This window comes from Rhinolophus sinicus, linkage group LG11 (assembly GCF_036562045.2).
Source record: "Rhinolophus sinicus isolate RSC01 linkage group LG11, ASM3656204v1, whole genome shotgun sequence".
Taxonomy (NCBI): Eukaryota; Metazoa; Chordata; class Mammalia; order Chiroptera; family Rhinolophidae; genus Rhinolophus; species Rhinolophus sinicus.
The window spans coordinates 26821485-26837490 of record NC_133760.1 but is presented as its reverse complement, the minus strand read 5'-3'; the positions used below and the strand labels follow the sequence as shown (position 1 = coordinate 26837490).

The following is a 16006-nucleotide window of genomic DNA, read 5'->3' as shown; positions in this document are numbered from 1 at the left end:
TGTACTATGATGGGTATTTGTGTACTTTCAAAGTTGGATATTACCAGTATGTCCTTGTACTGGTCTTCCGGTGAACCTGTGTTTGTATTTCTGCTGGGTGTGTACCTAGGAATGGAATCACTGGGTCACAGGATATGTATATATTGTGAACCATTAAGAGACACGCCAAATCTCTATTGACCACTTGGATATATCCTCCTTTGTGAAGTGGCTGTTCAGCTCTGTTGTTTGTTTTCTACAGGGTTGCCTTCTTTTAATAAATAAATAAATTTGTAGGAAGTCTTTATGTATTTTGGATGATGCCTTTTCAGATAAATTTATTACAAATGTCTCTATAGATAGTATTTTCATATTGTTAATGGTGTCTCTTGATGAAAGAAATTCTTAATTATAATACATTCTAGTTTTTTTTTTTTTTTAACGTTTAGTTTGTTTTTGATAGGCTAATATAGTTACAGGAAGAGAATGCCAAGTAACTTTCTGTTTGAATAACTTCTGTTTCAGACTAATTTTCTTTTGCAGTAAATGTGTTTCTCGTTACCTAAGTACAGTGCACTAAAAGTCACATTTCTTTTTATGTCGTCATATCATTTATTTCAATTATCTTCTCCGTTCCTTGAGGTATCTCTTTCATGTTTAGCCTGAGAAGCTCCCAGTGTAATTTTCATGTCCAGTGAGCAAATGTGGATGATTGTTGATGAAAATCGGATTTCAGATGCTATCTTCTGAGATCAGAGAATATGACTGTACCACCAACAATTCATTGCTTTAAAATCAGCCTTAGTATAGTCAAAACAGAGAGCTACTGTGGCTCTGACATCTGAGAAGTCTAAATAGACCCATTTTCTCTGCTGCTACTACCACCAGGACACGTTCTTACCACTGATTTTGGTTCATGGGAAAGTGACTGAAATTTCTGCCTATGACAGACACTTTTGCTTACACAAGCTGCCTCTTTCAACCATAATAATTCCTTGAACAAGAGAACAATTTTTCTCTTTCCAGCCCTCCCAGGGCTCTGCTCAATGAGAAAATTATATTTGGGCTTCCAGTCTCCTAGCCCTCTACCTTAGCTTGTACCATCATTTCTGCAAGGCTGTCTTTCCTCAGGATGGCTGGTTAGGATGGGACTAAAGATCCAGTGCAAGGTACACAGAAGACCACCTTTTCAGTTCAATCACCTGACTTGGTCCTGGGCCCAGACTGCATGTCCTATCACTTTCCTGCCCCAGGTTGATCCGTAGACAGGGCCCTCGCTGCCTTTCTCTGCTACAGTGCTACAATCAGAGAGAGCCCCCCTGTACTCTGCCAGGCAAGCTTCCATAACTTTGCATTTTAAAGGAAGTGTAGAGATCTTTCTTCCTTTCCTTCCTTCCTTCCTTCCTTCCTTCCTTCCTTCCTTCCTTCCTTCCTTCCTTCCTTTCTAAGGCCCTTGAGTGAATTATGTATTTGTTCCCAATTAATCCTCAATAATATCCAAGCACAACACATAAATAATTTTCTATTAACAATGAAAGGTCTTCCTGCCACAAAAGTAGTGGAACAGTGGCATAGGGAAGAGTCAGCTCATACTCCGTGACAATAGCATATGTCACTTAGACTAACTTCCTGAGAGTAATGAATGTAATAAAAGGATTGGGCTCACTCAGTCTCTACTCAGCGCCTAGCACACTAATTTAGTTGCAATATCCCAATATTGTTATGTAAGTGAACAGATTCATTTATATTCATTCACATAGAAAGGTTAGGCATTTGTCCCACAAAATACTCAGTGTTTGGGAAGTTTGGAATTCATTATCTCTGATATAGTATGGCAGGTACATTGATAGAAAATTAATTGGAAGCCAGTTCAAAACACAATAACTCAGCAGAAACATCTAGAATCAATTAATCAAACTACAACTCATTTTAATTGGACATACTCTAACCCCGAAAAGGCACTGGAATCTTTAATTAAGCTTTCAAACCCAATCCTATTTACAATATCTATGTTTTCCAGAATAGTTATATCTTAAAAAGTCATTAACTTAAAACTGAATGGTAAAGTAAAAATTCTTGATACATGTATGACACAAATGTTTATGTTTAATTAACATTACCTTTTGGTAATTAAAAAATGTAATTTAAAACTATTTGATTAAGTAAACATTAACTCTTTAAAAGTACAGAATTAAGAAGTCCTTTTTACAAAGCTGAGTGTTGCTTTTCTTCTCACTGTTACAAGTACTATTTAAAACTGGATTTCACACTTATATATGCTTGTTTTTTCCTGTTAACATTCCCGTCATCTGACCACCTTCTCCACCTGGTATCTATTTCTACCATTCACATCATGGAGTAATTATGTGTTTCCCTGTGTAAATCTAAGACTAGATTATGAGCTCTTTGAGAGCCAGATCTGTACCTCCAGTGTCAGACATGGAGCTCAGCAAATAGCTGCTAAATAAAACTTGCAGAACTAAAATGCCATTTAAAATGAAAATGATCTGAGGAGCAGAAGAAAATGGACATTTTTTTCTTTGATCACATTTTTTTTTTGAGGGAGAAGAAAGGGGTTTTCTTGTAACAAAAGGGGCTTTCTTGTAATAAAAGGCCCACTGTAGTTTCTGGTCCTATCTCGGCATCTAACTAAATGTGTTTATTCTAAAATTTCTCAGCTATACCCATGGGCTTGTCCCTGGACTTCTCTATGCCTTTAGTTTCTCATCATGTGAACGAAACAAAAGAAAACGAAAATAAACAAGTTGGAGCAGGTGAAAACGGATGGTATTCAGTTGTTGAGCTCCAAGTTATTTAGTTATAATTATGTCACTAGCAGATTGAGATAAATACCTAAATCAGAGAGACTGGATGTTTCAGAGAACAAATGCATGGTAGACCATGATTTAACATTACTATGTACTATAAACTATATACCATGATTTTGAAGCACTATAACATGAAGTAAATGAAATACACCAGGAGTACACCACTCATCCAAACTTCACAGCATCTGGTCCTCCTCCAAAGAGTTCGTGAGCCAAAGCTAAAATCAAGGCTACAGACTGTCTTACCCAGGAAAGAAAACTCCAGCTAGGATGCCAAAAGAATCTAAGTCAATGACTTAGCTCTGAGCTCTAGACATTTTTATTGAGTTGAGTTAGCAGAGTGGGAGAATAGGGAGGTAGGAACCTAAGGTAAGTAGATGGTTTGATGTGGAAGGGAAAAAAGGAGTCCTGTGAATAAAGGAAAAAGACCACAAGAATGACAGGAGATTGAGTAAATGTAGGTGAATGAAACAAAATTTTCAGCTATTCTGGAACTCTGGGATGAAATCAACTCTTTCTTCCCCGTCATGCCCACATATATTGGAATCGGAATATGTCTGGCTCCATACCACACTGCATCTGGATTTAGAAATAGAAAATCTGACCCACACCCTTAAAACTTTTATATTCTTCATTGAAGAGGCACAAATTATGTCAATTGAAACATTCTGAATACAGAAATTTAAATACAGTCATTTGAATAGAGACCATTATATCTATGAATCTGAATTACAAGAGCATTAGTGCCATGAGTCCCAAATTGTCAGGAATTCTTTTAATTTCTTCTTCATGGTATTTCATTGTCCAAAAATATAGATTTATTTAATTAATTTATTCTGTAGTTTGTATTCATTGAGTTTTATCATCATTCTCAGTCTCAGGGACCCAAACATCCCTGTGCTGCAAAATATGTCCCTCTCTTCAACCTTTGAAGCACTAAGCCCCCATCTCCCACTCCTAAGGTATAATCTGGTTTAATGAAAAACTGCATTAATTAATTATTAATAATAAATTCAGTATTAATAATTAGTTATTGTTAATTTTAATTTCTAATTAATTGGTTATTGTAAGTAGTTATTTAATAGCTGTTAAGTGTCAGGCACTGTTCAGTGTACTGGGGATACAGTGTGATCGAAACAGCTTTATTGCATGTGTTCTCTAATAGAGGGACACTGGTAATATACAAAGTAAATTGGTAAACTATAAACCCTGGTAGATGAAGACAAAGACCTTATTTAGGGTCTTTCTAGCCAAGTTTTATTTATGAAATACCCATAAAAACAAAAACAAACAAACAAAAAAACTGTTTAATCTCTAAGGATAAGGAGATTTTAAGTAATTAAGGCTAGATTAGGAGCTAGCTAAATGAAGTCCTAGAGCTTACATTCCTATTAGGATAGTGCTTTAAATATGGTGTTCAGATGATTGTCTGAATAAGATTCACCCATGAAAAAACTAATCTTGCTCTGTAGGGTCAGCCCCTGCACAATAGCTTCTCCACTGTAGTCAAGGCCAGTCCTCACAACAAATCAGATTGAGGGTCAGTCACACCCATTGATGTGCCAAGAGCAATTATTGCTCAACTACAATAGGACAGCACACACAACCCACACAAGGGACATACCTAGAACACTTGGCTCAGGTGACCAGGGACCATTGGACCCCACAGGACACCACTCTACTAAGACTGGGAGACATAGCAGTCCTACCTAATAAACAGAAACAAACAGAGGGAGGCAGCCAAAATGGGAGAAAAAGAAACAGTCCCAAGTGAAAGATCAGAACAAAACTCCAGAAAAACAACTAAACAAAATGGAGACAAGCAATCTACCAGATGCAGGGTTCAAAACACTGGTTATAAGGATGCTCAGTGATCTCAGGGAGAATCTCAACAAAGAGACAGGAAATATAAAAATGGAGATAGAAAACATAAAAAAAAACCCCAAAACATTTAGAAATGAAGACTACAATAACTGAAATGAAGAATACATTAGAGGGAATCAACAGTAGATTAGATGAAGCAGAGGATAAAATCAGCAATCTGGAAGATAAAGTAGGAGAAAACACCCAATTAGAAAAGCAAAAAGCAAAAAGAATCCAGAAATGAGGATAATTTAAGGAGCCTCTGGAACATCAAGTGTACATCATAGGAGCATCAGAAGGAGAAGAGAGAGAGACAGCAAGGATTCGAAAACCCATTTGAAGAAATAATGATGGAAAACTTCCCTAACCTGCTGAAGGAAATAGACATACGAGCCCAAGAAGCACAGAGATTCTCAAACGAGATGAACCCAAAGAGGCCCACACCAAGATACATTATAATTAAAATGCAAAGGCTAAAAACAAAGAGAAATCTTAGAGAAAGAGACAAGCAGTTAGTTACCTACAAGGGAGCTCCCATAAGACTGTCAGTTGATTTCTCAACAGAAACTTTTCAGGCCAGAGGAGGTTGGAATGAAACATTTAAAGTGATGAAAAGGAAGGACCTATTGCCAAGATTACCCAGCAAAACTATCATTTAGAATTGAAGGACAAGCAAGGAGCTTCCCAGACAAGAAAAAAGTTAAAGGAGTTTGTCACCATCAAACCAGTATCACCAGAAATGTTAAAGGGACTTTAAGAAGAAGAAGAAGAAAAGATAAAAAGTATGAATAATAAAACGTCAATAACAACATATATATCAATAATTACTTTAAATGTAAATTGATTAAATACTGCCATCAAAAGACATAGGGTGGCTGAATGGATAAGAAAACAAGACCCTTACATATGCTGCCTACAAGAGACTCACTTCAGATTGAAAGACACACACAGATTGAAAGTAAAGGGGTGCAAAACATATTTCATGAAAATGGAAACAAACAAATAACCAAAAACCTGAGGTAGCAATACTTATACCAGACAAAATAGACTTTAAAACAAAGGCTATTACAACAGACAAAGGACCCAGTAATACCATGTCTGGGTATTTAGCCAAAGAAATCCAAAACACTAATCCAAAGACATATGCATCCATATGTTCATTGCAGCATTATTTACAATAGCCAAGATATGGAAGCAACCTAAGTATCCATCAATAGATGAATAGATAAAGAAGTAGTACATATATACAATGGAACATTACTCATCCATAAAAAAGAATGAAATCTTGCCATCTGCAACAACATGAATGGACCTAGAATGTGTTATGCTAAGTGAAATAAGTCAGACAGAGAAAGGCAGATACCATATGATTTCACTTATATGTGATATGTAAAAAAAACCAAAATAAATGAACAAAGAAAACAGAAACAAACTCATAGATACAAAGAACATTTTGATGATTACCAGATTGGAGGGGAGTTGGGGGGATGGGTGAAGGGAGGGAAGAGATTAAGAGGTACAAATTAGAATTTACAGAATAGTTGTAGGGATGTAAAGTATAGCATAGAGAATATAGTCAATAATAATCTAATAACTATGTATGGTGTCAGATGGGTACTAGATTTATTGGGGCAATCACTATGTAAGCTATATAAATGTCTAATCACTACATTGTACTCCTGAAACTAATATTATATGTCAACTGTAATTGAAAAATAAAAATTTATAAAGAAAAAAAGATTCACTCATGAGGCTTGTTGACTGTAGGTTCACAGCCCTATTTCTGGCCCACAGAATCACTATTTCTTGGAGTGAGCCCCTGAATCTGTATTTTTAAGAAGCTTTTCCATGCGATATTCATATTTCTTAAAGTTTGAGAACCTCTGCCTTAGGGTAACAGGATCTGATCCTACCTAAACATTTTAAACCTCTTCAAAGGTGAATTGATAAGTATATATTGTATATTATTCAATAAATGTTATACCACTATGTTCCTTCATTAGTCCTCTTCCCCACTTTTGTTCAGAATCTTTCCAAGCTTAAAACAGTGAACACTGGACCAACATTTAGAAAAAAACATTTATTTTTAACAAAATCATTTAACAACAGCAAAAACAAAAAGCAACAACAAAAAGCAGCAACCAAAAGATCACATCAAAGCAGTCAAGATAGACGGACTCGAGGATTTCTTCAAAATTCTCACTCAATTAAAATAGTACCAGCATCAGAATCAGATTCCAATATGGAGAAACCACACTTATCCACAAATATATGCTTACTTAACATTTTAAACAAAGAAAATTGTTTCTACATAAGAATATCAATACATCTCACTGTTATTTTGAATTAAGATATAACCTTTATTTTGTTCTTTGAAATAAAGAGACTAATTAAAAAAACCCTCCTCAATTTAAAGTTGATAAACATTTTTAGAAAACAAATATGTGACAAATTCACTTTTGGAAAAAAAATTAATTAATGTTTTAATTTTTTTGAAATCTTTTAATATTTTGTCACAAATTACGCTTCCAAAATTATAATTTTTGCTCATCAAATTTTTGCCATTCTCTGTAAGGCCACAATTTTTTTACATTCTCTGTGAGGCCTCAGTTTTGTTTGGTCTTTAAATCCTGAATAAAACACCTAGGAACGTGTTTCCATTTGCAGTATTTCCCTTTTAGGTGGAACTGCCACCAGACAGAGAGGCTTTCTGGGATGCATTCGGTCTCTGCAGTTGAACGGGCTGGCCGTGGACCTGGAGGAAAGAGCCAAGGTGACTCCTGGAGTGGAGCCAGGTTGTAGAGGTCATTGCAGCAGCTATGGAAAATTGTGTCTCAATGGAGGGAAATGCAGAGAAAAGCCCCGTGGATTCTCTTGTGACTGCACCTTCTCTGCATACACAGGGCCGTTCTGCTCAAATGGTAAGTATGACCCTAACAGGCAAACATATCTGATAAGAAAAAATAGTCTGGGAGTTCTTGTCTGTGTGGCTATTTGAAAGAAAAATATTTCCATTTCTCTGTTTTTTGGTTTTTTTTTGTTTCTTTTTTTTTTGCAAATTACCAATTTATGCTAATCACACTTCATTACTTAGGTATTTGCTTCGTTTTTTAGAAAACTAGTGTCTATTGATGATAAATCTTCTAATAGTTGCCTCTAGATGTCTTAAAGTGTTAGCTGCTCAATCTACTTTCTTCCATCTAATGTTGATACTCTTAATATGGTTGTCAACAACCTGCCCCTTGGGACAGTTCTCTCTTTTAAAATAATTAAAAGTATTATTGTTATTTTTTTTATGAAGATAAGCAACAATGCAAGGAAATTTAGGAAGCATTGTTGTTTTTTGTTTGTTTTTGACAAACAAATATTTTTCCAGGAATATAAATAACTTTTCCATTAAATATTTTTTCATAATTGAAAGGAATGCATTTAATAAAAATAGGAATATACGAATCAATGTATACACTTTAGTGTGACAGGCTGAGGTGCCAAGATAAAGGATTTTTTAACTAACTGCAGAGAGGTTTATCAGGGATGGTCACCTGCCAATATTCCATGAAATAAAAAGAGATTGAAAATTCACAACAGAGAACACAAGTGCAGGTGAACATCATGAGGGAAAATGGCCTCATTTTAGTGCAAAGCGGAAATGAGCAACTAGAAGGACAATGGAAAAGAAAAAATGTCACCAAATGCATAAAACACATAAGGACAACATGAAAGAAAAATAAGACCATTTTGAACAACAGCTATTAAATATTGATGTATGGCAAAACAGAGATCGTCAGGCATTTTGCTCTGTGATGGTTGTGAAGTAAAATGGTGGAATATTTTTCAGCTCGTCTTGTTCACTGAGCTACATCACGTAAGGAAAAATGAACTGAGTATAGTACTAAGTGTTCTGGACAGACTTCTCTGAATATACAAACATTTGTTATACTTTCATAGTTTCTCATAGAGAACTGTCATCCAATTTAATGTCAATTGCTTTATTTAAGTTTCTGGGTTACTGAATCTTTTCTGGAAGAAGGCTAACAAAAATTGGCTCCAAATTGAAGCCACCCCCCAATGTGCAAAGAAAGCATTTGGGATTATTTAATGGAAGTTGTGAAAAATGCACTCTTAAAGTCACCTACTTGTTCATCAGAAATAAGTTATAATTTAAAGTCAACCTGTAGTCATAAATCACACACTGCTGCTACCATCTTCAGAGACTTTTCACGTTTAAATGTAGGATTAAGACCATTTTGTCACAAGAACATTTCTTCATTTTCTAAATCTAAACGATTTCTGACTCATCTTGCTAAATGCAATCAGGAATGTCATTCTGCATCCACATATTACATTGACTATAAAAAGTACATGGTAGATAATAAAAATAATAAAACAAATGAAAAAACATCTCCTAAAGTGGCAAAGGAATGGAGAATAAATTGCTTTATTGCCAGTAAGCATAATCTACAACAAATATTCAATAAATGGCCCTTTGTAGTAATCAAGAGAAGCAGGGTTTAGGGATCCAAAACTAACTCTCTCGCCCACTGCCCTCTTCATTTTATACATATGTATTTGGTATACGCGTGTGCATGTGCCCATGCATGTGTGAATTTGGGATATTAATCTCATATAAGTTACATACCATGCTTTTGTAAAATGTTTTAAAAGAGGCTGCATGGTTTCTTGTTTGGATCACTAGATTTAGCAATCTTTTTATAGGGCATAATAAATGTGAGAAAGTATTTAGGCATAAAGGAAAATTTCTACCTGTTGATCCTAGAAGGTAAGAGGATCCCTCAAATCTCCTCTCTTCCTATTATGGGAAGGCTAGTGTATTCTAGCTGTAAAATAATAGATGGGACTTAAAATTTAAATACGAAAATGAGTGGTAAGGGAGATGAAAGTCAAGAAGCCTGATTTATGTCTAAACCCAGGAGAGCATTAAGCTTTCAATTATAGCATTAACTAGTGAATTAATTACATGTAATTCTAACATAAAGCCACTTCAAGGACCATCATGAAAGCTCTGTTAATTTGCTGTGTTATTTAATTCTAGTTTGAGAGTATTTGTTATATAATTCATTATTTTTAACATAACTGAAACAAGACCCTTGTACTTAATTTTTTAAAACATAAAATGTGTGTATCATTTCAGAGATTTCTGCATATTTTGGATCTGGCTCATCCGTGATTTACAATTTTCAAGAAAATTATTCGTTAAGTAAAAATTCCAGCTCCCACGCTGCTTCATTTCATGGTGATATGAAGCTGAGCAGAGAAATGATCAAATTGAGCTTCCGAACAACACGCACACCAAGCTTACTGCTTTATGTGAGCTCCTTTTATAAGGAATACCTTTCAGTTATCATTGCCAAAAATGGTGAGTGCTTTTTAGATGAGAGAGAGAAAATTGAGTTAGAGCGTTAGATCAGTAATAATATGGATCATTCTTGTGTTCCTCTGTCTCAACCTACAAACGGGGAAAAAAGCGTGCCAGCTTTTTGTATTTAATTTTGTTTTTTTCAGTACTATCCTATACATTTAATCTAAAAGGATTATTTAAAGTAATTAAGATGCGTTTATCTCTCTATCATTTTGATAATTTTTCATAACCATGTGAATTTTAATTTATTTATATAAAATATTTGTTATATTTTTATTATTGCTAGATGCTCTTTCCTATTCAGTGTGAATAGCAGTATCGGTTTTGTGGTTCATTTTGAAATAAGATGCTACTCTGTCCATAACAAATATTTCCTTTAAATTAAATTAGAGAATTTTTGAAGGAATGTTAACAAGCTAGTGTTATGTATAAGAAAATGTCCACAAAATAATCTGTCGATTCTAATTGTAGGCAATAAAATAGTCACGGGAAATGCTGGTACATTGATGCAGGGTAATGGTGTGTGGATTAGGACATGAGTTTGCTACAGAAACCTTCCCACAGAAACCTACTTATTGCTATTTTTTCTCTTCCTTATAACCTGATTAAAGATAAGATTTTATCAATAAATTCTCTGGATGAGGAAAATAAACAAATGTACAAATATTTGAATATATTATCCCAACTAAATTTATTGTAGCGGAAGGGAACTGAACATCAACATAAAAATTGTATTGTTTAATAAGTATATTTACCTTCACTGTAATCAATTTGAGCTTGAAGCTTATCTGTACATTAGGACATTTTCTTTGTTAAACTGGAAGATACTATGTAAAGTATATTAATTGACATTTTTGCAGGCAATTGAGCAGTATTAATTGTAATAGTAAGTTTGGCTTAAAATCATCCATTTTACCCTAATTTCATTCCAAAGTTTATGGCCATGACTACTTGACCAAATATTTTTCATCTTTAGTAAAACTACATTTGCTTATAATAATTTCACTAATCAAATGCATTTCAGAAGTGGTATATATATTTTTTAAAAGATGAGATTATAGAAACAATGTTATTTCAATATTCCACAGTAGTTTGGCATTTTGTAATATACCAAGTCTTATTTTTTTTAAGTCAGATGCGAGTACAGAGATTTGCCTTTGCTTAATTGCATATTGACTTCTAGGGGAAAAAGATCAGGAGTTGTAGGAAAGAGATGGTTTATTAGCAACATGCTTGGTCTTGATTTTTAAAATAATGCAATTTCACTGAGAAACTCACTTCTAGGAATTATGATGACAGGATACACCCAAATAAACTGTTGTGAATATTGCTCCAGAAATCAGTAAAGAACCAAAAATGTACTCTGAGTTGTTATAAATAATTCTTTTTTTTTAAAATAAACAAATAAATAAATAATTCTTAAATTACAATTTTTACTGAAAATATAATTTTTCCCTCCTACTTTAGGAAGTTTGCAGATCAGGTACAAGCTAAATAGATATCAAGAACCTGATGTTGTTACCTTCGATTTCAAAAACATGGCTGATGGCCAACTCCACCACATAATGATTAACAGAGAAGAAGAAGTGGTCTTTGTAGAGGTAAGTAATGTGGTAAATCCAACAGAAGCAATGGTTACAATTAGGACTGGGCCGCATGAAGGACCCATAGCGGAAATCTGATAATGAATGGAATAAACAGAGACAGTTTTTTCACTGCCGCTAGTGCACAAATCAGAGCCAGACCTCCCAAATGTGTTCAGAGTTTTTTAAGGGATGAGATTCTGTCCAAGATATTATTATTTGATACTTAAAAATGCAAACTTTCCTCATTTGTTTTACTTTGTTCAGGAGGGAAATGCTATCTTGTTTATTGTAGTGTACTACTTACAGGGCTATTGCTACTCTAATGAAACCGGTTTACTTCAGTTGGATCTAAATTCAGCTATAATTCTGGCCCAGAAATTAATTACTGCATGTATAAAATATGATGAGAGTCACAGCAGAGAAAGTGAAATTATTCACTCTATCAACTTTTTAAGAAAAGCACTAATGTTTCAGCCTTCTACATAGAAGAAAATTTCTTAGCTGAATGACTCAAGTAAAAATACCAAGCTAAGTAAAAGAATCAGGGTGAAAATAACTCATATCTTTTTGTTGACTTTACCAATTTTGTATTTCTTAAACAGTAGAGAAAAATAAAGTGATTAAGGGGATAAAACGTAGGGTATATGGTACCTGAGGGTAGTATAGAAATAGTTTAGAAAATAGTATTCACCTTTATAAATGGCTAACTCTTTAAAATTTGTTTTTCTAAATCTTTGGGGCCATACGAACAATTGCCTATTTTATCTTTTTTTTTTTCTTTTTTTCCTTCCTTTGACTCCTGTCCTCTTCTCAAAAAAAACGGCCTCCATTTGGATGTTTGCATCTCATGTAACAATTTTGTAGCTCGACGAGAATGCAAGAAGACAAGTCCACCTGACATCAGGTACAGAATTCAGTGCAGTCAAGTCTCTGGTACTGGGCAGGATGTTAGGTAAGTAAAAGAAATGACCCTTCCCCTGATCATGATGCATAAACAGGGAGCAGAAGAGTCATATTACACACACACACACACACACACACACACACACACACACACACACACCCCACCTGCAAATTCATCATGCCAAAAGAGATCTCTTGCCTTATTTTAATTATGAAGTGAGTAATAATCAAGGCAGCAGCTGTACTTTCTCAGAGATGCATGGAATCATGAGTAGGGACTTCTGTGCAGTGACCAGGCATTCTCCTTTGCAAGGCCACTTTGATCTCTGCCATACCTCAGTCCAGAAAAATGAAATGTGATATTGCTCTCACACTTCAAAAACATCAAATAATAAAAGTAGAAATAATAGGTAACGTGGATGATTTTGTCCAAGATAGTAAATGAAATTTTTTTTGACCTTTTCTGTTATGTGTTCCTTGATTCATCATTCCTTCCATTCCCTGTACATCATCTCACAGTCTTGAGAATGTTTGATTAAACCCATGGTGAATGATCAAAATATTGGCCCTTCAGAAGGTTAATAGTTAAGTTTATAAATATTTATAGGCTTTCAAGTACAATGATGAGCACCAAAATTGTGTGCTGTTATTCTTCAAACCACCAGGAGAAATATCAGGAATTGCAGTGCTCTTCTAGGGTGCTATAATAGACATAAAAAATATGTGCAAAGTGCTATTTAGATATGTGGAAGCTTAACTGAAATATTACAAGCGAGTTTCTTAGTGTAAATTACATAAATTTTACTATAGTAATAAAAAAATCAAATAAATATAACAAATCCACAGCTCAAGAGTTACTCAGTCTAGCAGGATCTGAAATGAGGCATTACATACAAATGTAAAATGCAAGATAGAAAATTCTAACAATTATGCATAGTGTTGATAAAATTGCATTTTTGAATAAATAATATCTTCAAATTTAACACCGGAGTTACTGATGAAAATATTTTTTTGTGGGTAGAAATATGTTAAAGATATTATAAAACAATTGGGAAAATGATCTTCATTCTATGAGGAGGATTGCATTAATCAAACAGGAGACTAATATATTCATTTTATAAATATTTGTTTCCATTTTTGTAAATAGGGGAGATTAGTATGGAATTAAAGATGTTAATGTTTTTACAAGTATAGCATATTACTCAAATACATATTCTCATGCTAAAAAATAAGAATAAAGTCCAAATTCAGCAATGAACTTCTACTTATTCTCCTAAAAGTGTAAGAAAGAATTTATTTGGCATGTGCATAAGGTGTAGATCTTGACCAAGGACCAATTCTACTTCCTTTGAATTCTGAGTTCAATTCAAAGGAGACAAATAATTTATGGTCAAACTTGGCATGGTATATGACATTACAATAAAATATTATGTAGACTATTATATATTAATATAGCATATATTAATTGCTAAAATGGGAGTATTAATTTTCCAGAGACTTGCTCAATCTTGAAGTCTTTTATGTTAGTCCAAGTCCTCCAAGAAGCAGTTGCCAAGGCAAAATTAACCATGTGAGGATTTTATTAAGAGAGAATGGGGGGCGGTGCTGGTCAAGACCAGCAGAGCCATCAGATGGTCATGCCAGTCTGCCTCCAAATGAAGGAGAAGGGGAGGGAAAGCTAGACAGAAGTATCCTAGACTTCTGTGCAGTCTGAGAAAGGTTGGGAAGTCTTTGGGGAAACCTTGAGTCAGTCAGTCACCAGAGGAGTCCCGTGTTTCCCAAGCACAGGCCTGCCTTAGAGTCCCTGCTGTGATCAGCCAATGGCCAGGAGCAGCCGAGTGGAAGTATGACCTTGGTCCAAGTATGACAATGCTTTTCTGAGCCCAGCAGCTGGGGTCCTTGGCCAATTACTCTCCTCAAGTTAGAGGTCTGCAAGACGCGTTCTCCTTGTCCCCATGCTTACCAAATATGGTTTTCATTTTTGTAAGCTGGTTTGGCTCACTGATTCACTAACACCTACTTTGTGGTTACCTGTTGTGTACCACCTGTGGTGGTTACCTGCTGAGAGAATGCCACTCAGCAAGGGATACACTGCATCTGCCTTCACGGAACTGATGGATAGTAGGCATACAGGTAATTGTGATACAAAACGTTCCTCAGTATCTAATTGAGTATAATACACCTTATGTCGCTTTTGATAAAATAGTTCCCAATCACCCTCCAAATTAAAATAAATTAAAATTTTTGTACCATTTTATAGTCTCTGAATATTTATGTTAAGGGAACAGAATATAAACATTGACCAGTTACTGTTTTGGAGTTGAAATTTGCCTCCATTTTCAACCAAAGGTTTAAGTATATGACCATCCACTGCCATTTCAGATGAAAACCTAGAAACAAAGGAAATACTTTACACTCTCAACTTTCTCCAGAACTCATTTCTTAAATTTAGGAAGAACTATGGGGATAATTGGATTACGCCACCGTTAATAAACATTACTTGCAGATATTGAGAAAGGAGGGTAAATTTAAAAAAAACAACAGCAAACTATACGATGATGATGTGGAAACTATCTCTAAGTCCCTATTACACTTAAAATATTTAAGGACTCACTAACTTTGGCCATAATAATGTATTAGTAGTTGGCAGCTCTAGTAGAAAGACCAAGGCATTAGCCAAGCAGCTCAGTTCAGACCCTCCTATCATGAGTAGAATACATTAAATTTGGTTTTCGTATTCCTAATTCACTATCAAATGAAGCTTTGGATTCTTTTGTATATTAGACTGGTTTTATGATTTATGTTAAGTAGAAGCTAGAGGTTATTTTCACTCATTCTGAGTAGTAGCACTCATATATTAAAATGATCAGTAGTGATGATCAGTAGTGATCATTTCTCTCTTTGGAGGCCACAGAGCCAGGAAGGAGACTCAGAATACTGCCATGGAGGTTCAGGCCAGATGTAAATAAAGTCTGTAGTCAGCAAGGAAAGGCCATCTACTCAGTCTCCACTGGAGAGCTTTACCAACAATCCCCAATGTGTCAGGAATTCTTTATGTAAACTTGCTTCAGTGCCTAGAGGTAAGGAAACCTAAGGGCACTGTGATTTTGTAAATATATTGTGAAATGACTCTTAAGATAATGGACTGGTTATTTCAAAAGAAAGTATTCATAGAGAAGTACAGTTTAGAGCAAGAAAACTACTTAAAATCATGTTTTTATTCATCAGATTGATTTTAGAATATTTTAACCATTAAAAATATCGACTATCTTCAATACACAGTGTAGCTACAGTCTTATAAGAAACTACTTTAAAATCATGTTTTGTATTGAGTTGATTTTTTAATATCTTCACAATTAACCAGGTCATAGGCTATCTTCAGTGCAGGTGTGATTTCATCCTTGCTTTAGTCATTTCCAGAGAGTTAGCTATACGTATTATTCTGAACTGGCCAGATCTAGAAACTT

At 34.7% G+C, this 16006-nt stretch overlaps 1 protein-coding gene across 4 annotated transcripts in view; it reads left to right on the top strand.

The window, feature by feature from the left end:
• The window catches only part of CNTNAP4 (contactin associated protein family member 4), a 238124-nt gene that overhangs the window by 208507 nt on the left and 13611 nt on the right, over positions 1-16006 (top strand). For all 4 annotated transcript variants that reach the window (XM_019710874.2, XM_074314549.1, XM_019710883.2 and 1 more), the window contains 4 exons: positions 7352-7591; positions 9823-10047; positions 11518-11651; positions 12501-12588. In XM_019710874.2, coding sequence (XP_019566433.2) covers positions 7352-7591; positions 9823-10047; positions 11518-11651; positions 12501-12588 — 687 coding nt within the window. The remainder of the gene's footprint in view (positions 1-7351; positions 7592-9822; positions 10048-11517; positions 11652-12500; positions 12589-16006) is intronic.